Source organism: Drosophila willistoni (assembly GCF_018902025.1).
Source record: "Drosophila willistoni isolate 14030-0811.24 chromosome XL unlocalized genomic scaffold, UCI_dwil_1.1 Seg142, whole genome shotgun sequence".
Classification (NCBI taxonomy): Eukaryota; Metazoa; Arthropoda; class Insecta; order Diptera; family Drosophilidae; genus Drosophila; species Drosophila willistoni.
In genome coordinates, this window is record NW_025814053.1 from 1531942 (window position 1) to 1555430 (window position 23489).

The window sequence follows — 23489 nt, forward strand, 5'->3', positions numbered from 1 at the left end:
ATATATAGAGAGAGAGAGAGAGAGAGAGGGAGAGTAATTAAAATACAATAATAAAAAAATAACTTAAGTCTAAATAAAATTATTATTGACGCAAACATTGCGATGGCCAATATTCCTCAACTATTCGAGTAGTCCAATTGTATAAGCACTTGGGTTTTTGGCTTTCTTCTGTTTGTTTCTTTAAGTAAACGTGGCAAAATCTCAATCAAAATTCGAGACGTAGCTCGTCTTTGGCACTGCATTCTTTGTGGGGGTGGGGAGGGAGGTGAGAGAGAGAGAACTTCCCTTCTACGCCTCCTGTTCGTCGGGAATCAGGACAATCACGTCCTCACTGGTGGCAGTTACGGGACTAGGACTAAGAGGACTGCAAGGACTGACGTTGGATTGCTCGGCGGGTGGAGGAGTTGTTGACGTGGCTAAACATAGAGGTGGCGATGATACCCTTGTTTGGTTATTAGTCTCTTGACTTGTTGCGTCTGATGTCTTGGCTGTTGTTGTTGTTGGTTGTGGTGGTGCAGTTGACGGTGTAACTGTTGTTGTCGTTGTTGTTGTTCCTGGTGCAGTTATCGGAGCTATTTTAGTTGCTGCTGCTGATACTGATGTTGATGTTGGCTCTGATCTGCCAGCTGCCAATGTCTCAATGGCGATGACAGTGCGCTCCAGGAGATTCATGAAACGTTCCTCACGGGCATCCATTCGCTTGAGCAGTTCCTCGTCCCGTTTCTCCCTTCGCTTCAGGTACTCAATCAATTCATAATTGGTGCTGTCGCCATCGGTTGAGGTGGACAATTTCCTTTTGGCGCCCCCTCCAGCAACAGCGCTCTTCATGGACGCATTCGAACTGCAGTCGGACAGATTATCTGTGTCCACTATGACATCTGGATGCAATATGTTTTGATCTATGCTGGACGAATAAAAGTTCTGTGTTCTGAGAGGGGAAAAACAGAATGAATAAGGAGCAGGAACTTAAACAAATCGAGTCCAACTTACCCATTGTAATTGGTCTGCATCAGTTGTATGTCATCGGGGTTGAATTCACCTTCAGAGAGTGGTTCTGATCTGGAACCAAGTGGTGTGATTAATATGGCCAAATGCTGATGCCTTTTACAGGATGACTTACTTCATGGATATGTTGTTGTCGTTGTTGCTGCTGTTCTGGTGATGATGATGATGATGATGATGGTGGTGCAAATTAAGTGCTCCATTGCAATCCTTCTCGTAGTCTGGAGCTTCGGGTGGCTCATCGATGCCATGCCCCAGACCATGGCCATGTCCATGATGATCCTTAAATGCAGCCCTGTGCCCTTCCTCTTCATCCTCATCGTCGGGGACTGGAATGCCACAGCCACCCATACCGCTGTTGCTGCCACCGCCAATACCACCAACACCACCACTTCCTCCACCACCACCAACACCTCCTCCTGGTCCACACGCCGATCCGCCACCGTTGTTCAGCTGGAGTTCATGAGCTCGCTTTTGTGCCACAACAGCAGCGGCTGCTGCTGCCACAGCGCCGGCCACCTGCAACTGTAGTGGGCTATCATCGTAGACCCCAGCGGGCAGGCCCACCGCCAAGCCATTGCCATTGGTGTCAGCAACGCCCCCTCCCCCACCCAGCTGAGTCTCCACAAAATGATTGGGCAAAAAGCGTTCCAGCTTGCTGGCCCCGCTCTGGGACGAGTCTGTCGAATGGGCATGACTCTGGGCGGATAGGCTCTGGAGCAGACTGTGTTGATGCGGCGTCAGATTATCCTTGTTGAGCAGGACACCCAGCTCGGCTGCCTGCCTGCGCCGCTGGTAGTAGGACAGTTCATTGTGATTCTTAGAGATCAGGGCGAGACGTTTACCATTTGAGCCCCAGCACTCGCCGCGTTGCTCCTCAATCTCCTTAAAGAGAAACATATACGGCCAGTTGCGGCGGACATGTCGTTCCGGATTCTTTTTTAGTTGTGTATAGATCTTTTTCAGATTCTCATAGCGATTGCAACACTGTTTTGCTGTCCTCTTGCGGGCACTAAACCGATTAAGGACCTCCGCAACCATTTCCCATACGCTGGCATGATTCTTCCGATTCGATTGGAAGGCACTCTGGATACGCTCCGATTTCACAATATTCAGCAGGGCCACCGATTCGGGAACATTAAAATAACTTTCCGGTGTCCGCGGAGCCCGCTGATGATGATAGCTGGCATTTACTGGTGGCGGGGTTTTTGTCTCCTAGTCAAAAAAGAACAATATAGATATAGAAATTGTATATTAATGGCAGTTAAATAATCTATGATCAGGTGTCACAATCATTAGGAGTAAGGGCTTTTAAGGGGGTTAGAGAAAATGTTTTTTTTTGTATCATACATTAATCTTTGGAGTATTAAGGATATCGACCTAAAAAGGTTTATTTTTAAACTCGAAAAACTTCACAAGATACGACTTTTTCTGTGAGGCAACGTTCTGGTTTCATGGAGCAAACTTCAACTTTTAGAAACGATTTTCTCAAACCTCCCGTAATTCTGAACCGATTTAAATGAAGCAAAGTACAATAGACTTAAAAAAAAACAAAAAAAAAAACAATTTTAATTAACGGTCGTCATTTTGTAGAAAAAATCCCCAGTTTCTGAGTTAGGTGGAGACCAGAAGTACATCTACGCTGAGTTTAACATTAATTTTACAGTTAAAAAAAACCTCTCAAACACAACTCCAATAACTTTTTCCAAAAACAGTCTCACAACCAAGAATATTGAACTTTAGGTCAGATTCCAATGTTATATGGGAACAAATTTCGAATTAGATTACTAATCCTTTGAGTCTTTGAAAGGTCAGAAAAAATGGGAATTATTAATTCGTTTGTTTGCTCCACATCGACTTAAACAATTATCAAGAACTTTCAAAGGAACAAAATATAAATTGAAACAAATATTTCCATGTTATAAGAATCAATTTTTCAAATGTGTAATGAACATATCCAATAAGTGACCCAAAATGGCCCCCAATTGGGAGCCGGCTCTTTACCGGCAGAGGCTGGGCAGAGAAAAAGGTCACTTTTGCGAGTCGACGCACACAAAAATTTGTGTGCCTCGAGTTTTATGACGGGTTATAAAACGACCTTTTTTGGGTCGAGCGAGCGATCGTCGTCGAACTTGTAGGTAGAGAGACGGACAAGTCCCGAATTTTGCGGGGAGGGGGAAAAAGATCGCGACCCTTTTCCCCTTCCCCGCAAAATTCGGGACTTGTCCGTCTCTCTGCCTACAAGTTCGACGACGATCGCTCGCTCGACCCAAAAAAGGTCGTTTTTGTGGGCGTCGACTCGCAAAAGTGACCTTTTTCGCTGCCCAGCCTCTGCCGGTAAAGAGCCACGGGAGCCAAAAGAGCCACTAAGTGGCCATCCTTGCTCTACATTAAAGGATCTTATCACAAGATCTCTCACACAAACTTTTGTATATAACCTGACTTTATCGTTTTGCACGAGTAATTTCAATTCTTACTTGACCTAACTGAGGATTCCTTACTACAGTTAACACTCCCAAAAGCGAACACGCGTCGGACCGTCAAATTGGTTCGTTTATGAAAGTGATTGCTCTTTAGAAGTCCACAAAAAAAATAATTTTTTTTTACTCGACAAATGCATTTTGTTATTAGTGAATAATGTTTATTCATTTAATATGTTTCCATGGTATATGCTCTTAGATGGTCTTAAAAGGTCAAAACATCTTCCTGGTCTTTAAGTCTTTTTTTTTTTTTTTTGTCATATTTTTATAACTTATTTGTAAACATTTTAAAAGATTGAGTACAAGTTAGACAAATGGCTCAATTGTGAATTCCACAACTGAGCAACGTGTGGTCAATTCTAAGGCTTGCAAAACTGTAGGATAAAGGACACCAATTTAACCAATGGCCGCATTGGCGTACATTACATTTGCGCAGCGCCCCGGGAAATAGCTGGGATCATCAGCTATAGGGAAAAACCCATGGCCACATTTCCAGTTTTTCATGGTACCGAGAGCAGTTGCATTACTCGATCCAAGACCATGATTCCAGACCATGAACCACTTGAAAGCCAGCAGTCTTGTTGCATTTAACACCACACAAGCGTCGTTCGTTGCGGGCTCCACCTTCGGTCTTCTCTTCAGCTAAGACTAGATCACCAAACTCAAAGAGTTTCAGGGGCAATGGCATTTTACGATTGGCCACAAGCGTATAAAGAAGGCCAGGCAATAAGTATTTTGAAATCCACATTAATGTCGTTTAATTCTGTTTCAATCATTTCGTCAATCTTACAAAAATTATCTTTTGCATTTCTACTGACGAGGGTATAAACTTACAGAGGATATTATAAAATTGGTCAGATGTTTGTAACGCACAGAAGTAGGCGTGACCGACCCCATAAAGTATATATATTCTTGATCAGCATGAAAAGCTGAGTCGGTATAGCCATGTCCGTCCGCCCGTCCATCGGTGCGTATGCGTTTTACTCATATTTGAGCTACTTATAACCCGGGTAAGATAAAGTGTGAAAATTGTCAGGATCGGACCACTATATCATATAGTTATAGAAGAAATGAAATTAACAAATATGATAGTTTTTGATATAAAACATCAGATCCCAAAAATTTTAATCTGATCGGATAAATAGATTACAAGTTACAGGCAATATAAATCGGCTCTGCTCAAACGCTGCCGACAGCGCTGCCAGCAGCACACTACGTCATTGCTCGAATCATCAGAGTACACGCATACACACACAGACGCAACGCTACATAAACTGTGTGTGTATGAGTGCCAATCGCCCCATACATGTAAAAGGGGATGAGGAAGAAGAAGAACAGGAAATGGAAATGATATTTGGAAGGTTTTGTTTGTGCATTGAATTGAGTTACCGAAAGAAAAAATATTGTGGCCAAGGACTGCAAGGGTATATTAATTTCGGCACATCCGAAATTAACTTCTTTGATATTTTGTATCAAAATTGTATTTTTTATCAATTTAATAAATCAATTTTATTTAAGGGTGCGCTTTTGGCTATTGCAAGAATTGCTGATGGGAGGTTATTTTCTTTGAAAAATGAAACCGTTGGGTCGAAAACTGGCGTTCGCAGGAGAGGTTTTACTGTTCTCACAAGGCATGATCTGTTTGGAAACTTATTGCATTTACAATAGATGATCGGAAATGTTAACTTTTACCAAGTTCAAATCTACATATCAGTCAATAACTTCATGCATTTTCGAGCAAACCGTTTTTTAAAGGTGTTTGCTTTACAATTGTTATTCTCTTCTGTTGTTAAAAGTTATAAGGTTCTTTGACATAGAGGACTCGTTAAATTCACTTAAGAATTTCACATTTTAAAATTGTTTAAATATACCCAAAATCTAAAGTAAATTGTACTCCTTTAATATATACATATATTTGTTTATTACTTTGATGAATACATCAATATGTATTAAAAACCAGAAAGCCAAAATTCGACCGCGCCGAAGTTTGTATACCTAGTATACATACATATGTATGTTTGTATGTATGTACATACATACATACATATATGTATAAGTTTCAGCCGTCTAATTGGAAAAACGTTTCATATAAAAAAAGGCTTTTGTTCGCAAAAGAACGGCCTACAATCTTAGACTGGAGAAATGCGACTCATGGAGGATGCCATTTTATCTTAAGATTATATGACAGCTATATAATATAGTTAACCGATTTTGATTAAATGCGGCACAGTCATTAAAAGGTATATTAAACTGCCAAATGTTCACATTTAAGACAATAGATTAGAAAATAAAGAAGTCAGTTCATCAACGCTCTTATGTCGCTGATGAAATCCTAGAAGCCATTTTTATATTTTGTAATACATTTTAATGAATCCTGAATGTGGGACTAGGAACTCTGTGAAATCGTACACTATATTTGTGAAAATTCCATAATTTAAAATTTAAAACATAGTTATTATATTTGTTTGTTTTGAATTTCGAAAGAATCATTTACGAATTGAGAGTATTGCAGAAATTTCTGAATCTAAGGGTGATCAATGAATTTTCCATTGAAAATTGGAGCCGGGATATGAATGTATTTATGAATGTTTGTATGTGTGTGGGTACATCTTTTAATTTCCAAGAAAATCTCTACGTGTCATTAGCAGGGGGATTCATTAACATAGTGTGTGTGTGTGTGTGTGTGTGTGTCTCTATATATGATGCATTTTGGATTTTGATCTAACTGCATTTGCAGCATATGTATGTGTGTACGTGTGTGTGTGTATGTCTTTAGGTATGTGTTTGCATACTTACCATTTGAAAATTTTGTTAAAGTCAGCAGCTTTTTAAATCGGTTTCTTCTTCCTCCTCGTCCTCCTGCTGCACTTCCTGCTGCTGCCACTCCTCCTAAACGTTTCTGCTGAGGAGGCGTAACGTAGCGTTAAGATCGCTCTCGTTGTCTCTCCTTCTCTTTTAGCTGCTGCGCTCTCTTCTGGGAACTCTTTGCTGATGCTATGCCGTTATAGCTTGGCGGCTGCTCCCCACAATGAGACTAAATGCGGCGTCTCCTGCTGCAACTACCGTTGTTGTTGTTGTTGTTGCTGTTGTTGCTGTTGCTCTTGTTATTATTGTTGGGATTTGTGATTCTGCTGCTGCTGCTGATGAATCTGCTGACTGCTGGCGGTGTTAGCGTTTCACAAAAAGGAATAAAAAAAAGAACAACAACAAAAACCGTTTAAAAATAACGCACTTTGTATGCACATATGTATGTAAAATGTGTTTCTATCCCGCTCACTCATGCTCTCTTCTTTTCTCACTCTTCATTTGTGCTTGGATGTGAAGCAAAATGAACGAATACGATTTTTGTTCTTGGTTGTACATACAAACGTATACTTTGTTGTTGACAACAAAAAAAAAAACCAACAAAAAAAAAATAATAACAACAACAAGAACTACATATATTCACTACAACAACAGTAAGAAGAAGAAGAACGAACGACTATTAATATTTAGAAGTTAACCTTTTAGCCTTAGACGGCGGCTCATCGGCTACGGCAATACAATAATAACGAAATAGAAGAAACAAAAAGCACGAAAAGAAATCACATCACATTCACACACACACACATACACACTTAAGAAATTTGATTATACAAATGCAATATAATGGATCTTTAACGATTTCGCGTTAATATCATCCTTGTCCTCACTTTACTCTCACGCACGGATATTTTGTTCGTCCTATTTGCTGGCTAACACACACACGCACTCATACACGCTTGCATGCAATGGCATTAAAGCTGCATTTACAGTTATTTCGCGTTGTTTACTTGTCCCTCTCTCTCTCTCTCTCGCTCTTGCGATCACTTTCTCTCTCACTCTGTCTGTATCTTATGCACGTTGTTGTTATTGCGGCTAACGGATTTAACAGTTATTTCGGATGCTGCTGCAGCTTTTCCTTTTGTTTGTCGATGATATTGCCAATATTATTGCCCTCTCTACTATTTCTACTACTACTACTTAAGGCTCTCTCCTGCTCTCTCTTTTCCTCTCTTGTATCCGTTGTATTTGTTTTGGTATCGATTCGTTTTCTTTTCCGTTTTTTCCGTGATACAATTAAACCAACTAAGAAGAAAAACTAACCAACTAAACCAAACAACAACGAAACTGAAACTGAACTTTTTCCGCAGCGCGCGATTCTCTGTTGGCGATACTAACGGCAGTCACCAATACATGCATAAAAACGCCACACAGATACACACACGCACACACACACACACACAAGTGCTTACATTCAAAAACACTCACGCTGTTGCTGTGGCTATATAGTGAGCTATTGCTACGATCGTTAGGCCCGTACGGATTCCGAACAGAATGTGCTTGCTCGGATTTTTTTTTGTTTTCAAAAACGACGAAAAATTCGTAGAACGTTTGCTCACCGACAGCTAGCTGGCTAGCTAGCTAGTAGTAGCTCCTCAGGCGTCGACTCGGGTCCCTGGTTTTTGGTGTTGGTGTTGTGCTTTAACTTAGTAGATTGCGACTGCTCTCACACCCTCACCCTCACCATCACCCTCGCCCTCGTCGTCGCCTTTGCCCTTACTCTTTCTCTGTCTCCATCTCTCTCCCTTGCTCTTTCTCTGTCTCACATGTGTTGCCATCTTCAAGCGTTTCTGTCTGAGTGTGTGTGTGTGTGTATAAATATACATAAATACATATGTATGTCTACTTATAGAATCGGTTGGTCGATCGGTCGGTCGGTTGTCTTTCAAGCAGAATCTGAAGCAGCACCAAACCATAAGAGCAACAGCGAAACAGTTACTTCCATTGCGATTCCTACTTCAGGAATCCAACACACACACACACACACACACACTCACAAAAGATGACGAGACACAGATACACATATGTACATATGTGTATGTGTATGTGTATGCATGTATTTATGTATACGTAGATCTAGATCTTCTTGAAACAGAGCAATAATCGCACCCTCTTAGTTGGTTAGTTGTTGGTACTGGAATGGCCGTGGCATAGGGACTCAATTTTATGAATTGGAGTGGGAAAAATCGTAGCATAAAAATAGATCCAAGTATCTACATACACACACGCACACACAGATCTGTATGTGCCCACATTGTAGCGTCACCGGCACCCCAAGTAGTTGCCAATGGTTTTGTTTGGCTCTATAAACGATCCAACAAACTCTAGTAGAGCCCCAGGATCGATCGAGCTAATTACCAACTAAGCTAAATCCCTGACGATTCAGATTTGACATCTTTGGTTGGGGGTGGGGCGGACTAAAATTTGAATTTCTTACCTTAGCTTCCTAATTTCCCCTCATTTCGGTACGTTAGTTTTAGTCTATTTTCTATGTATATTCTAGGCTAACCAGGGCGGTGAATATTCAAATTTCGTTTTGCGCAATATGCAGATATATGCATAGAATGCTTTTGACAACCGATGACCCTGCACTCGGCCGTTACACCTTTAACCGGCTAATGTACTACATACATACCCCAATACCCAATGTACCCGATATACCCAATATACATACATATGTACATATGTATATATAGATCGTCTGTCTGTCTGTACCTTTTTGTTCCCGGCTTGAAATTTTCATTGATTAGTTAGTGTGTGGGCACTTTTTCGGATGGTTATCGCTAAAATCACGTGTCGCCATACACGATTGTCGATCGATCGTTGTCGAAACGATCGAAAAGATTTGTCACTATGTACATATATAATCATTTTCGAAAGCGATACGAATTTTTGTTGCTTTTTTTGTGTTGAATTTTTAACATTTACTCACGGTGGCCCCACCGGTATTTTTGAATTCACACATAGTGAAGACGAGTCATATATGTACATATGTATGTATGTATGTACATATACATCGTGCATATGTATGTATGTACAGACATACATACATACGAGTGTATACATACATATACGAGTATGAACGCATACATGTAGACTGATGACTGGCAACGATCGTATTCTATTTGTAATCCAAAATGAAAAAAAATAAAGAAGAACAAGTGTATGTATGTATCTCTGTATCCGTAAAACACTATGCGGTGGTACTCTCTTACTTATTTTTGTGTTATATTCGTATGTGTTTTCCATTTTGGTACAGGCAAAGCAGGCAGCTGCCTGAACTGATCAGATGCTTGGTGAAATGAATGCTGGTGGTGTTTGGGATTGGGATTGGAATCGGAATTGGGATTGCCAACGCTGGAGCAGCCGCTATAGCACTTTGGCACGTTGTAAATGCGTTTTCGTTATTCATATTAGCTGTGTGTTTTCTTCTATCGGAGAACATTTGAATACATACACACATATGTACATAGATACATCAAATCAGAGTGCTCATACTTTGTCTCCCATTTTCTGTAAGCAATCCGAATGAAATCCCAACAATTTTTGTACACATAGTAATAGGAAATTGCCATTTATCATCTTATTTGGGGTTACCTCATGGATAAATGCATATCTTGTGTGTGAATCGACATCATCCATCTATAGCTCCATCACCTATAGTAAAGGACTTGTTACTACGGGGACGAAGCTTTTCAAATGACTAGAATAAATAAAGTATCTAAGTCATTTCCCAGACTTATTTTAAATTGAAAAGACCAAATTAATCACTCTTACAAGCACACGTGCACTTTAGCGCCCCCACTGGTCAGCGGCAAAACAAAACACCCAGTAAGAAAAACGATAATACGAGTATTTTGACTATTTCTCGTTAAATTTAAATTGGTGTGTAAATCAAAATAATAAATTTAATATCTTGAACTTTTGGGAAAATATTTTTTTAATTTAAATTCCAGAAGTGTGGCGTAAACTGGCAATAAACTTGATTAGCGTGTACACCAAACGAGTCTATGAAATCTAGCGTGTTCATACGGATGGACAAACGATTATTTCAATTCAGGAGAGATATTTGAATCTGTATGCATACTGACATATAAAGTAAGTCCTTTATATGATCCGATAAAACTTTCGTTGAACTGCTTACAGATTTAGGCAGATCGTGATTTAAGCAAGTTCTTAGTCGTATTATATTGAGAAGTAGTTAAGACAAACGGAACATAAATAATAACCGTAAGCTTAATGGAGCTTAGTTTGAATGATTCGAAAATCTAGAGGTTAGATCCTTCAAAAGCTTAGTAAAGATCTTTTGTAAATATCTCTTTTTTGGTTAGCTATTGTTTTTTTTTTTTTTAGTTAATTGTTTCATATTGCGTTTGGTTGCTTTCCGTTTTGAAAATGAAAATGAGTACAGCTGTTATTTTTAGAACTAAAATTTCTAGATGTTTTTTTTTATTCTGTTACTCGTTAACATTGCTTACGCTCCGTTTGCCGTACGTTGCTGCTGTTGTTGCTTTCGTTGTTGTTGTTGTTGTTGTTGTTGACGTCGTTGCCGTTCTTCGTCATGATCTTGGTCTGTAGCCGTATGCCGTATCTGTATTTTCTTTTTTTTTTTTGGGAGCGGGGGGAGACCGACGATTTCTTCTTCTTGGGCGATTCTTTATTTTTTTCCCCGTTTTCGTTAGATTATATGAATTTCCCTCCCCAGCAACTTAAGTAACATTAGTTTCATATACAGACGAAGAAACATCTATGTATGTGTGTAAGTGTGTATGGACAGGCTGACAGATGGACAGATTGAGTGAGTGCATGTGGCGGATTTACATGGGCGCGCATACTCTGCGATGCGATGCGGCAGAGACATATCGAGACAGACAGACAGACAGGGAAAGAGAGAGAGAGAGAGAGAGAGATGGAGAAAAAGAAAGAGCAAACGTCCGCCCGATGGGGCAAACGTTGTATGCCCAAAACGACGAGTGTATACGAATAAGATTTATAGTTGCTATTTTTAAAACGCCATCACCGTATTAACAACCGTAGGGACGTACATTTAATACATACATACATACATACATACATATGGATGAATGTATGTTTGTTTGTATGTATGTATGTGCGTCTTGCCATATGCCGATAGTCTTGCTCTTGCTCTCACAGACGGTTTTCCGATGGCATTACGAGCGTTAGATTTCTGTGATCTTCACCAGATGATGTCAGATGCTGGGTAACAAGCAGTAGGGAAGGGGAATTGGAATTGGAGGGTTATTGAACTTCTCATAGGTGGATTTATCTGTCATTTCGGTAAGCATTAGCGTTCATATGGCACAATATGTTTGATAAAACTTTAGTTCTTAGGCCGATTCATTCTTCCATATTCCCGTTAGATTATTCCATAGTGCTCCTAGAAGTAGACTACAAAAGGTTTTGTTCACAATATGCGAGAAAAGCCCTAATTAATTCCTACTTAAAAACGACTGAAAAGCTACTCTTATCTAAAGGGAGACAGTTGGCAGAAGAATAATGTTTTTTTCAGCCCAAGCATGTGCATATATCTTGATATTCAAATTCCAACTTATGCCAATTGGATAACAAGTACTCCAGGTGCTCGTGTGCATGTGATAACAGGTAACACACAGGTAACAGGTGCGCATACATACGTTGAAGAGCTCTTGCCTAAGCCAAGCAACAATGGCTCAGGGGAATATGTACATACATACATACATACATATGTAAATATGTGTCTGTGTGTATCCTTGAGTGTGAGCAGATGAAAATAAAAAAAAAACGCTTGTTGAAAAGCAACAAAAAGCGAAAGTAGATACATACATACATATAAGCATGCAAAACACATGTATCTATGTATCCAAACAAGGAAAGTCGAAAATTATTGTCCATTGAAAGTTTGCGCGTCTGCGCTCTAGTGCGTTGTAATTCCTATTGCCTACTTTCGAGGGCTTTTGCCAGCGAGAGAGAACGAGAAAAAGAGAGAGCACTCGAGTGAGAGAGCGGTGTGTGCTATGTGTATGAGAGAGCTCTGGTCAGACTTTTCGTTGACAAACTTGTAGCTTTTGCGCAAAAAACAAAAAAAAAACCAAACGGAAGAGAATAAAACTCTGTTATAGATACAGGAAGTTGTTCACATTGCTGCCAAGTCAAAGGTTGCCAGACTACACTGGCTTTAGATTGGCAACGCCAATTCACCTTCACACACACACCAACACACAAAAACACACAAACATACATACATACACACGCACGCACGCATGTAATGCTGTAAGAGACAAAAGCTCTTTTCAAAAGGCCAAATACCAAAAGGCAGCCTCGTCGACTCGAAAATCGTTTTTCATCATTTTCAGTTTTCGTGTGTTTCGCCACTTTTGATTCTTCAAAAAAGAAAAAAGGAAAAAAAAGTTATACACACGGAAAAATTGCAACCAATCATTCATTCGCCGAATACCGAAGAAAACACTAAGACTAAGTAATCCTAAATAAAATTAATATATTAAAAGAAACAATTTCATAAAATATAAAAAAAACGCGTTTGGTGGAAAAACAAAAATAGTTAAGAAACAGAAATTTAACTGTGTTTTTGTGTATTTTTGTTAGTGGTTACAAGTGAAAGTTAACAGTTATTTGGCAAAATATTGGATGCGTGTGTGTGCCTGTGCCTCTGCCTGTGTCTGTGTGATAGCCACGTGAAGAAGGCAAAGGCGCGCACAATATAACGGGCCAAGCCAAGGTAGAGAAAGTGAAAGTGAATTTTGTTAAATTTTTCTTCTTTCTCTTTTTTATTCTTCCTTTCTATCCATTCGTTTCGTTGTTTAATTTTTTTCTTGTTCAAATTAGAGTGTGCTATACGTGTGAATCCTTCAACTGTAAACTGTTGAATATACTTATAAATGTAGAATGACGACGTTGCAAACAAAAATCAATGTAAAATACAAAAAAAGCAACAGCAACAGCAGCAGCAACAACAACAACAACAAACGCAAATCTCTGTCACATACACAGATACAGAGATAAGGCGACAACAATAACAACAACATAAGCAAGGCGCAACAAAAGAGGAACTTAATCAAAAGCATTCACCAATTGTCACACAGCAGCAAGCACACACACACACACACACACACACACACACACACACACACACAAACACACACTCAAACAGAGAATCAGTTTTTGGTTTCTTCTTCATTTTGCTGTTTATTAAATTTGATAACGGTTAAAACGTCGCAGCTATGAAGCCTTCGGATCTGTTGTTTGTGCTAGAAAAGGTAAGTGCTGATAGAACAAAGAACAGTTAGCTTAGTATAAGTTAAGTTAATGAAGCTGCAGGGGAAAGACTACATACATACATACATGCTGTCCTTTTCTATTCTTGCTAAAAATGGAGTGCCCCATCATGACTCTGCATGTGTGTGTATGTATGTATGCGTGTCAATGTGTGTGAATGAAGCAACGGTTTTTTTTCCTCGGTAAGAAGGCCAATACGGGGGCTCTCTCTTTGTAATGCTATGCCGTAAAAAGGTCATTATGATACTCAACGCCGACGCAGACACAGACACAGACTATGCGTCTGTATGAGTAAATGTATGTATGTGTGTGTATCTATATACATATACATATATATATATATATGTGTGTGTGTATGTAGGTGGACTTATGCAAATCTATTTGGCAGAGTCAAGTCAGAGAGTAAATGTAGGCAAAGGCAAGCAGAAACTTGTAATACTTAATACACACACACATACACACGCAAGCACACACGTATACAGAGACAAGCCAACCATAGACGTGGCAAGTACATTTCTACAATACCAACTACAACGCCAACAACAACAACAACAGCAGTAGCAGCAACAAGAAAGCGCTTCAATGCCGAAGCGTAAAAACCAAAAAAAAACAAAAAAAAATTAAAAAAGGAAACCTTTTGGGTAGGGAGACAACGTCAACGACGACCACGACCACAAGCGACGACGACGACGACAACGACTAGGACGAGGACGAGGACGATGACGACGACGATGGCGACGACGACGACTGGTGGTTACATTTTGGCTTTGAGTTATCTTTATTGCCACTTCTGTTGCTTTTGGTTGCCCCTTTACAGCCTGAAACGGCAACTGGATTAGGATTGGGAGTAGAAATTGTAACAGAAATAGTAGTACGAACCAAAAGAAGTTAGTCTAACAAACAAAAAAAAAAACAACAAAGGCCCAAAGAACAAGAAAAATGAAACGAAAACAAACTAACTAAAATTTAATTCCCAAGTCCCCCAAGTCGCAAGCTTGTCCATTTTTCCTTTTCTGTATATGTATGTATGTACTTATGTGCCAACATACGTATTGTTTATTTCATTCAAGTCCCAAATGAAAACTATTCCATATGTAACGATGTATGTTTTTGGCCATGGTCTACCTAAATATACATACAACGGCATGTATGTTCATATATGTAGCATATTAAATGCTTAAATCTAAGTTTAGATTGAAACTAATATACGACTTTCATCAGACTAAACCCTCCAATATAACTCATACGACACGTTGACAGCTCAATTACCTTTTTTTGAAAGAAATTGTAAACAATCACACAGAATCCAATATTTTATCAAAATCGAATTGGCAGGGCTATATTAAGGCGGCCCTATTACGCCCTAATACCCCGTGGCCGTCACAAAACAGGAACCTCACGAAATGAAGGCGAAGATCAAATGCAATAGACACTGCAAACATCGCGCGGTCGCAAAATACTTCTCACTCAAACTTTGAGCTAAGAGTCAAAGAGCGCCCAATTGCAGTTTTTCCGATATCGTTTGCTCTTCTCACTGCCTCATGTATGTCCGCTTCACTTGGAATTGGAAAGCGGTCTTTAAATAAGTCTCTTTGTGCAATCGTCACTGAAATCTCTGTTTGCCCGATTTTTTGGAAGAGAGCGTCTCACGTAAAACGCTCAACAGAAAACAAAACCGAACAGCAATGAAGTTTGCTGCTCAAAGAGAGAACGAGGATGCATGCTTTTTATACCATGCACCTATAACAGGCAGAAGGAAGCTTCTCCGACCCCATAAAGTATATATATTCTTGATCAGGATCAACAGCCGAGTCGATCTAGCCTTGTCCGTCTGTCCGTATGAACACGCAGATCTGGGAGACTATGAAAGCTTCAGCCACCAAATTTGGTATGTAGACTCGTGTAGTATGTAAAGTGATCATTTATTTTAAATTTTTGCCACGCCCCCTTTCGCCCCGCAATTTAAAAAAAGCGTTTATCTCAAAAACTATTCTAGCTAGAGATACCATATTTGGTATGTATATTTGTTGATTAAATGCACACATTTTGTATGTGTAAAGATTTTGCCCCCGTAATTTGAAAAAACTCGATTATCTATGCAATCAAATTTGGCACACTTAAATTATTATGATATTAATATCCAGCACAATACCAAATTTAATAAAAATCGGACAAAAAATATCCAAGTTATGCATACAAACGTTTTTCCACAAGGCCGGAGATGGCCGTTGCTTGGTGGCGGCGCTAATGTGCTCATATGCTTGGGTGAGCGAGATACTGAAATAAGCTTGTAAAAAGCATGTGAACAGAATTTTTTAAAAATGCGTAAATGCATTTGTTATTATAAATTTGAAATATTTGTTTTCCGGTTTACTTACTTCATTTTCGTTTTTTCTCGCGAGCAGAGCGTAAAGACAGTCAACAGTTATTTTCGAGACTACTTTTAGACCCGATTCTATTGCCATTTGAAAAACTTTTATAAGAGATTCACAGTTTCTAGGTTTTTCAAATGAATATTTTGATATTGTATTTGTATTTCATTCTTTCCCTTACTGACCTTTCCTCTGGAAGCTATATCCAGACACAGATAATAACATGGTAGCAAAAAAAAAGTTGGACAACATGTCGTATGAGTGAATTTTTTTTTTTTGTTTAGCAAAATCAAGGATAAATTTATGCAGTTAGAACACGCTTTGTCCATTACTTTAAGTTTTCCCCCCTTTCTCTCGCTTTCTCTTTGAAGTTTCGTGATACGGATTCAAACAAACCTTTCAACTTTAGAGTAACTTTTTTGCATTCACTGATTCCTTTTCAACTTAAATATTCTGTCAGGAAGCGGAGACTGACAACTTTGTGTAACAAAAGAAATTCGATCAATTTGAAGAATGCTTCCTCAATTAAATTCTCTTGCCGCCATTTCATTTTCGTGGCACAAAACATTTAAGGATCTCTCCAAGCACTTCAATTGAATGACATTGCTTCCTGCTGCCAACACCAACCAACCAACCAACCAACCATCGTCCTTATCATTGTAAGAGCAAAGACAAACAAAACGTTAGGTGTCCCCTTAAGGGTGGTGGGTGGAGCAGGCCAAAGGGGGCGGTTTGGGTGCTGGGTGATGGTGACCTTTTGCTCTAGTTGCTAGCTGGTTGGACTAGTACATACTTTTGAGCCATTAATAACGTCAACTCACTCCGAAAAAAGAAAAAACAAAACGAAAAGCGAAGGGAAAATAGTTGGGGGAAGGGAAAGTTTAAACCGCAAAAACGAGTAGAGCTGATGGGTAGAGGAGTGGTTACTAAAAAACAGCAACAATTGTCGCCAACTGCACACAACTTGTCGGAATAGAAGAGCTATAACTGGGACATGTGTGCCGCAGACGAACCGACTGACCAACTGACCGACCGGCCGACTGTCGTTTTAATTGCGTCAAAGGTACTTCAAGGAATCGGACTAGCTAGACCTGACACTTATTCTCACAATCCCAAGGGGTTGGCTGCGTAGGCCGCAAAAACAATAAAACTTGTTGCAAACTATCGATTGCGACAAGTCCTGTTTGTTGTTGGGCCCAAAGCCAGAGCTCATTTTTTCTCTCTTATCAAAGAGCACTCGACTTTTAATAAGTTCTTTGGGGAATGGGGAATGGGACATGGGACGCTGGCCATGGAACCCATTTTGCTCTTTCTCTACTCGTATCCTATCTCTTTCGTTGAATGTGCCACTCATCTTTCATTTGCAGAGATGCCTTCCAGGCCATTTGCCTTGGGCTTTCCAATTAAAATTGCTTTCCCCCTCCTCCTCCCCCTCCCACCATCCATTCCATTCATATATTAATTCATTCGTTGTCGCTTCCATCTGTGAACTGAACTTTCATTTCTTTCTCTCTCTCTCTCTCTCTCTCTCTCCACTCTCTTACATATTGTCTGTATTGCAGGTCAAGTTCAGGGTGCCATTGCCGCCTGGTGTTAGCTCCACCACGCTTCTACCGAAGCTTATACGTACCAAGGATGTGAAGCAGCTGCAGGATGGCAATGCACAGCCACAGAAGCCCAAGCTAACGGTAAGTCGCTCTCCCCCTCTCTAGCCCTCTTTCTAATGATATTTTTAAATAGAAATGCCTGAATACCTTGGATCTAACATCATTGGGCATTGGTTCCTGCTGTGGCACTGGCATGTATCTTGTTGCTGGGATGGTAGCCCAAAAGATAGCTGGACCCGGCGTGATAATTAGTTTTATTATAGCCGCTATTGCGAGTATTTTCTCAGGTAAAATCTCGAGCAGTCCATAAGTTCGATCGATTATCATTTCAATCTCCATTAGGCGCTTGCTATGCGGAATTTGGCGTTCGTGTGCCACACACATCCGGCTCGGCCTATATGTATTCATATGTGGCAGTTGGAGAATTTGTAGCTTTTATAATTGGTTGGAACATGATATTGGAATATCTAATAGGTAAATATAGATATGGTGATTATATGATGATGATATGCTTCATTCTACATCACATATCCTTTCTTTTCTATGTGAAGGAACAAGTGCCTGTGCCTGTGCGTTAAGTTCTAGTTTTGATTCCCTCACTGGCAACGCCATTGCCCGAACGATGAGCGAGTCTATTGGTACAATATTTGGTAAGCCATATGCATACATACATAATTAGAATGGGAATGGGAATGGTACGGGATGGGATGAGATGGCGGATGGATGATGTGTATGGGGTGATTATTTTTAGCCACATTAATAAGTGGCAATACTTCTGGTTGGTTTCTATCCTCACAGGCAAACCACCTGATTTTATAGCCTTTGGCATAACGCTCATCATGACCTGCATATTGGCCATGGGCGCCAGTAAATCTGTTATTTTTAATCACTCCCTCAATGCCATTAACCTTGCGACGTGGGTGTTTGTAATGGCTGCCGGTCTCTTCTATGTGGATACGAAAACGTGGTCGGAGCATCAGGGTTTTTTACCCTACGGCTGGAGTGGTGTAAGTAGATACCTCTTGCCTACCTGATAGCTGAATCTCCCTTAATCTATCCCTCTCCCTCTCTCTCTCTCTCTCTCTCTCTCTCTCTCTTTCTTGCTCTTGTTTAGGTGTTCTCTGGAGCTGCCACATGTTTCTATGCATTTATTGGTTTCGACATTATCGCAACCACTGGCGAGGAGGCACACAATCCACAAAAGAGCATACCAAAGGCAATTGTAGGTTCACTTATTGTTGTTCTAGTTGCCTATGTCAGTGTTAGTCTGGTGCTTACTTTAGTCGGTAAGTGGCGCATGTCTTTGGAGCAGCATCGCAGGATTAATTCTCATTTCGTTTGTTGTCCCAGTGCCCTATGATCATATCAATACTGGAGCAGCATTAGTCCAAATGTGGTCATATGTCAATGCGCCCAAGTGTCGGGCTGTGGTGGCCATTGGGGCCACAGCTGGTCTATCGGTTGCCATGTTTGGTTCCATGTTTCCCATGCCGCGTGTCATTTATGCCATGGCCTCGGATGGTTTGATTTTCAGGTGAGTAACGAACGAATGCTTCTTTGGGATATCCCAAGATTCATCTCCTTCATCTTCCTTCTCTTCTATTTGCAACGCAGACAACTGTCGCAATTGTGGCAGAGGACCAATGTCCCTGGAATAGCCACCATTGGCAGTGGTCTGGCTGCTGCCCTTGTGGCCCTCACCATTCGCCTAGAGATTCTCGTGGAAATGATGTCCATTGGCACACTGCTGGCGTACACTTTGGTCTCCACCTGTGTTTTAGTGCTCCGCTATCAGCCGCACAGCACTTCGCTGGTTGAGCTGTTGCCCGCCCAATTGAGGACCCCGGTGGCACCGGGCACCGCTGCCCATGATCCGCATGCAACGCCTGCCGAAGTCCTGGAGCCGAACAAGCTGACAATTAAACGTGTTACACGCGGCATGTCTGATTCGGACGACTCGTTTATCGACGACAGTCCCGAAGGCTATTTGGGGGGACGCGACGATCAATTCCTGGTGTCAGACCGTTCCGAAAACAAATTCTATGGCAGTGTACATGGAGCACCTACTGGCCCAACTGGTCAGGCGACAGCATTCGATACCATGGGCCTCAATTTCATTACACGCAAAATCCATGACTATGCGTACCTGTGCCCCGGCTTCTTTCCGTGGATCAATCCCGGCCAGGCCACTGCGGAGAGTGGTATGTATGGAATGAATGGATTCTAAAGAACAACAAATGCGATTCCATCGAACATTATGAAATGAATTTTTATAGAGATTGATTGATTGATTGAAATTGACTCTTTTGCTTTTGTATTTGTATTTGCTTTTCCTCCTCAAACAAAAACAAACAAAAAAAAAAAAAAACAAAATAACAAAAAACCAAACCAAACCTAACCAAAGGCATGTATGTCACGAAACTAGTTGGAATCATGTTTGGTCTCATATTCTTCTTGGATTTGTTCGCGGCCATCGGTTGGTCCGGTGGCCTAGCCGCATTCATTTATTTCATTTTGTTTATCGGCATATTTGTGATATTATTGATTATATCGAGACAACCACAGAATAGGTAAAGCAAATCTAATCAAATTTTCTCCCTTAATACTTTTTCCTTCCTTCCACTTACTATATATGTATCTATCTAATTGTAAGTGTATGTATGTATGTATATCTGTCTATCTATGTATCTATCTATCTTTCTGTCTGTCTATCTAACTGTATTACTTTACTGTCTGTCTGTCTGTCTGTAGGCCCATCAGTTGACCATCATTAATCCATTATCCTCTGACTTCTATCGCAGATATGCTCTGGCATTCCTCACGCCCGGACTTCCATTTATACCAGCTATCGCAATCACTGTTAATATCTATCTAATATTTAAGCTAAGCATATTGACTTTAGTAAGATTCACCGTCTGGATGTCGCTTGGCTTCATCATGTATTTCTACTATGGCATCACGCATAGCAGCCTGGAGCAGGCCAGCGATGAGCTGGAGTTGCATGTGGACAAGGACTATGTGAGTACAAAAACGCCCTATCACCCTTTTCCAGCCCAAAACCAAAATTAAAAATATTGTGATCACCTTGTCGCAGAGCAAAAGCGTCGAGGAAAAGGCTGTCTGGGATCAACAGTCATATAACCAGACCCACGAACCAGTTTGGGCCAGCAGCAAAGATGTTAAGCAACCATCAAGTGAGTAACCCTAACAGAAATATGAATAGGGGAATCAAATATGTTTATCCTGATCATCTGCAGAGCAACGCTTCACGGGATCCAGCTCGAAAACGAGCTCTTCAAGTGGCACAGCAAGGACCGGAACTCGTCCGTCAGCGAATGCTGCTTCAGCAAGCGGAGGACGACCAGTGCCACCGCCGGGTTTACCTAGCCGGAAAGCTGGTGTCAACAATACAACAACGGAGCAGCAGCAGCCACAGCAGCCGCACCAGCAACAGGACCATCAATACACTGGACAGTTTTCCATGTTTGTGGACGAGAATCAGTTTCCAACGTGGGAAGATTAAATTGCCCCCCGCCCCATGCCAGTTCCGTAACTACATACAACTCATTGCCCCCCAACTCGATGCAAGAAATCAGGAATAACAATAAAATGGAATATCATACCTTATCTAGCCACCACATTGTCTCCTCTCCTCTCCTATCCTCGTATCTATCTGTGTATCTATCTACTCACTCGGTCAAGTCAGTCAACCTTGTAAATAATAGAAATGTTAAGTTTAATAACGATATTTACACAACTCTATATATACATATATGCATGTATATAATCGCATATATGTATATACATACATATATACACATCTTTCAGAAATACAGTGGAGCCTCAACTGTAATATTTTTGGGACTCTACTGTATTGTATACACTTTACTGTTATATACAAATGACAAAAAATTAATACATATACATATACATATATATATATATATATATATATATATATATATGTGAATATAGAATTGATCTTCAAATATATATATATGTATATACATATGTATATGATGTAAAACCCACAACCCATTACCGAATCGAGCTATATATGCATATTCGATTGACGGACGTTTTTGGGTGACGTTAATCAATCGAACTATATAGCTCAGATCGGTAATTGAATACAACATATATTTTATTTGGGGGAGGAGCTTTTGAGTTGACACACACACACACACAAGCACAAAAAAAACATATGTGTGTGTGTGTGTGTGTGAGTGTTTGTGTGTGTTATGTGTATGCAATTGTACATTATATACACCTATTCTATATATACACACATACACGCACACACACACACACACACACACACACAGACAAAACGCCGACATAACCTAAAACTAAGTGTATAGCAAAGATCCTAAAAGCTTCTTCAACCCCAAAGAAACTCTTTACAAAACTTTTAAGGATCTTTTATGCACACGCACACACACACACGCGCACAAACTCACACATATACATGCACACCATCTCTTCTTCTACATATTATACTCGTTCTTAATGCATTTCATGAATTTACTTATATATTATATATACATATATATAAACAAAAAATCCTGACAAAAACTAAAAAAAAAATTAATCACTTGTTTCTATTTCTAAAATGGCTCGCGCTAAGCTTTCAAATTTGCAAAAAAAAAAAACCAAAAAATTAAAACAACAACAAAAACAAAAAGTAAACAATAAAAAGTTTAAGTAAAGAAAGACAAAAAGTTATTTTTAAAGCGGCATTTGATACGCATTTGTTGTAATTTCAATAAAAAATTCATTTAATACATTTACATATACAAAAATATGCAAAATCAATATTTTAACTAATCAAACTATTCCACTTAAAACAAAGAAAATGAGACAACACACACACACACACACACACTAGCTAAATGTATAGAACATAAAATGATAACTATGAGTATTCCATAGACAAAAAACACTTTTCCACTTTATATTTATACATTTACTGTAACTAACTAACTATTTTTAACTGACAAAAACCAAAAAAGAAAAAAGGAAACAAAAAAAGTAAAAAAAAAGATTACATGTTATATACATATTTTTAATTTTTTTTTAATTTGCCATTTTACAAAACTTACACAAAAAGGCACTAACTAAATGGATAACAAAAGAGAATTGAAAAAAGGCGTATACTACATAATTTACATACCTAAAAACATCATATATATACATACATACATACATATATATAAAGAGATATATATACACATATATACATACATAGACGAAAGGCCCCGCCCCCTCAGAAAATAAAACATATTGCAGATAAATCTAGAACTAAATACCAAAAAATTTTAATCTGAATGACAGTAACAGTTGTTTGGCCCCGCCCACGCCCCTTTTGAAACACACATACACACAATACCAATAATAATATTAATATTATAACATTAATAATAATAATAGTTATAATAAAACAAAATATGATGAATAACGCTAATTACCTATGCAAAAAGTACGTGTACCTCGACTAAAACCAAATAATACTATGAACACTATGAACACTATGAAAACTAAACTAACTAAAAATACATAATGCCGTTGTTATTTACTTACTTAACATTATTATATTATTATTATTATGTATTCCTATTGTTAACAAATACAAAAATGAAAAACCAAAAAACAAAAACGAACAAAAACAAAATCAAATCAAATTTAAATACACATTATCTATAAAACTGTTCAACATAATAATAGTAATAATACAATAATTATGATTATGGGAATGATCCCTGGAATGAAAACAACTGAAGACCCACTTGATTGCATTCCTAATTTTTTTGTAATATTTAACCTTTGGCTCGTTAACGATAAATGTAAATTTATTCATCCTAAATTTAAGTAAT

At 39.4% G+C, this 23489-nt stretch overlaps 2 protein-coding genes across 3 annotated transcripts; one reads left to right on the forward strand and one right to left on the reverse strand.

Moving 5' to 3' along the window:
• Positions 1-47: 47 nt before the first annotated feature.
• Positions 48-6594, reverse strand: LOC6652893 (midnolin homolog). Its single transcript, XM_047011516.1, has 4 exons — positions 6279-6594; positions 1121-2217; positions 991-1059; positions 48-928 (listed from the first exon to the last, which is right to left on the reverse strand). Exons 1-4 carry the CDS (start codon positions 6279-6281, stop codon positions 289-291), a joined length of 1809 nt encoding a protein of 602 aa, XP_046867472.1. The 5' UTR covers positions 6282-6594; the 3' UTR covers positions 48-288.
• Positions 6595-13510: 6916 nt separating this feature from the next.
• On the forward strand, positions 13511-21386 carry LOC6652894 (probable cationic amino acid transporter). Of its 2 annotated transcripts, XM_002075273.4 has the most exons (13): positions 13513-13618; positions 17572-17697; positions 17750-17903; positions 17959-18090; positions 18168-18266; positions 18415-18623; positions 18731-18902; positions 18967-19150; positions 19231-19817; positions 20021-20186; positions 20418-20634; positions 20711-20810; positions 20874-21386. In XM_002075273.4, exons 1-13 carry the CDS (start codon positions 13583-13585, stop codon positions 21137-21139), a joined length of 2448 nt encoding a protein of 815 aa, XP_002075309.1. In that variant the 5' UTR covers positions 13513-13582; the 3' UTR covers positions 21140-21386. The 2 variants fall into 2 exon arrangements, with proteins under 2 accessions (XP_046867571.1, XP_002075309.1); XM_047011615.1 differs by lacking the exons at positions 20021-20186; positions 20711-20810; positions 20874-21386 and having other exon boundaries at positions 13511-13618; positions 20418-20541.
• Positions 21387-23489: the final 2103 nt, after the last annotated feature.

Bases quoted from the DNA above. Each gene is read 5' to 3' on its own strand.
- LOC6652894 (XM_002075273.4), top strand. From the start codon at position 13,583: ATGAAGCCTTCGGATCTGTTGTTTGTGCTAGAAAAG. The intron at 18,091-18,167 runs GTAAATATAGAT...TTCTATGTGAAG, and splicing joins GATATTGGAATATCTAATAG to GAACAAGTGCCTGTGCCTGT. The intron at 18,624-18,730 runs GTAAGTAGATAC...GCTCTTGTTTAG, and splicing joins TACCCTACGGCTGGAGTGGT to GTGTTCTCTGGAGCTGCCAC.
- LOC6652893 (XM_047011516.1), bottom strand. The intron at 1,060-1,120 runs GTAAGTCATCCT...ACTTGGTTCCAG, and splicing joins GACAACAACATATCCATGAA to ATCAGAACCACTCTCTGAAG. The intron at 929-990 runs GTAAGTTGGACT...TTCCCCTCTCAG, and splicing joins ATGCAGACCAATTACAATGG to AACACAGAACTTTTATTCGT.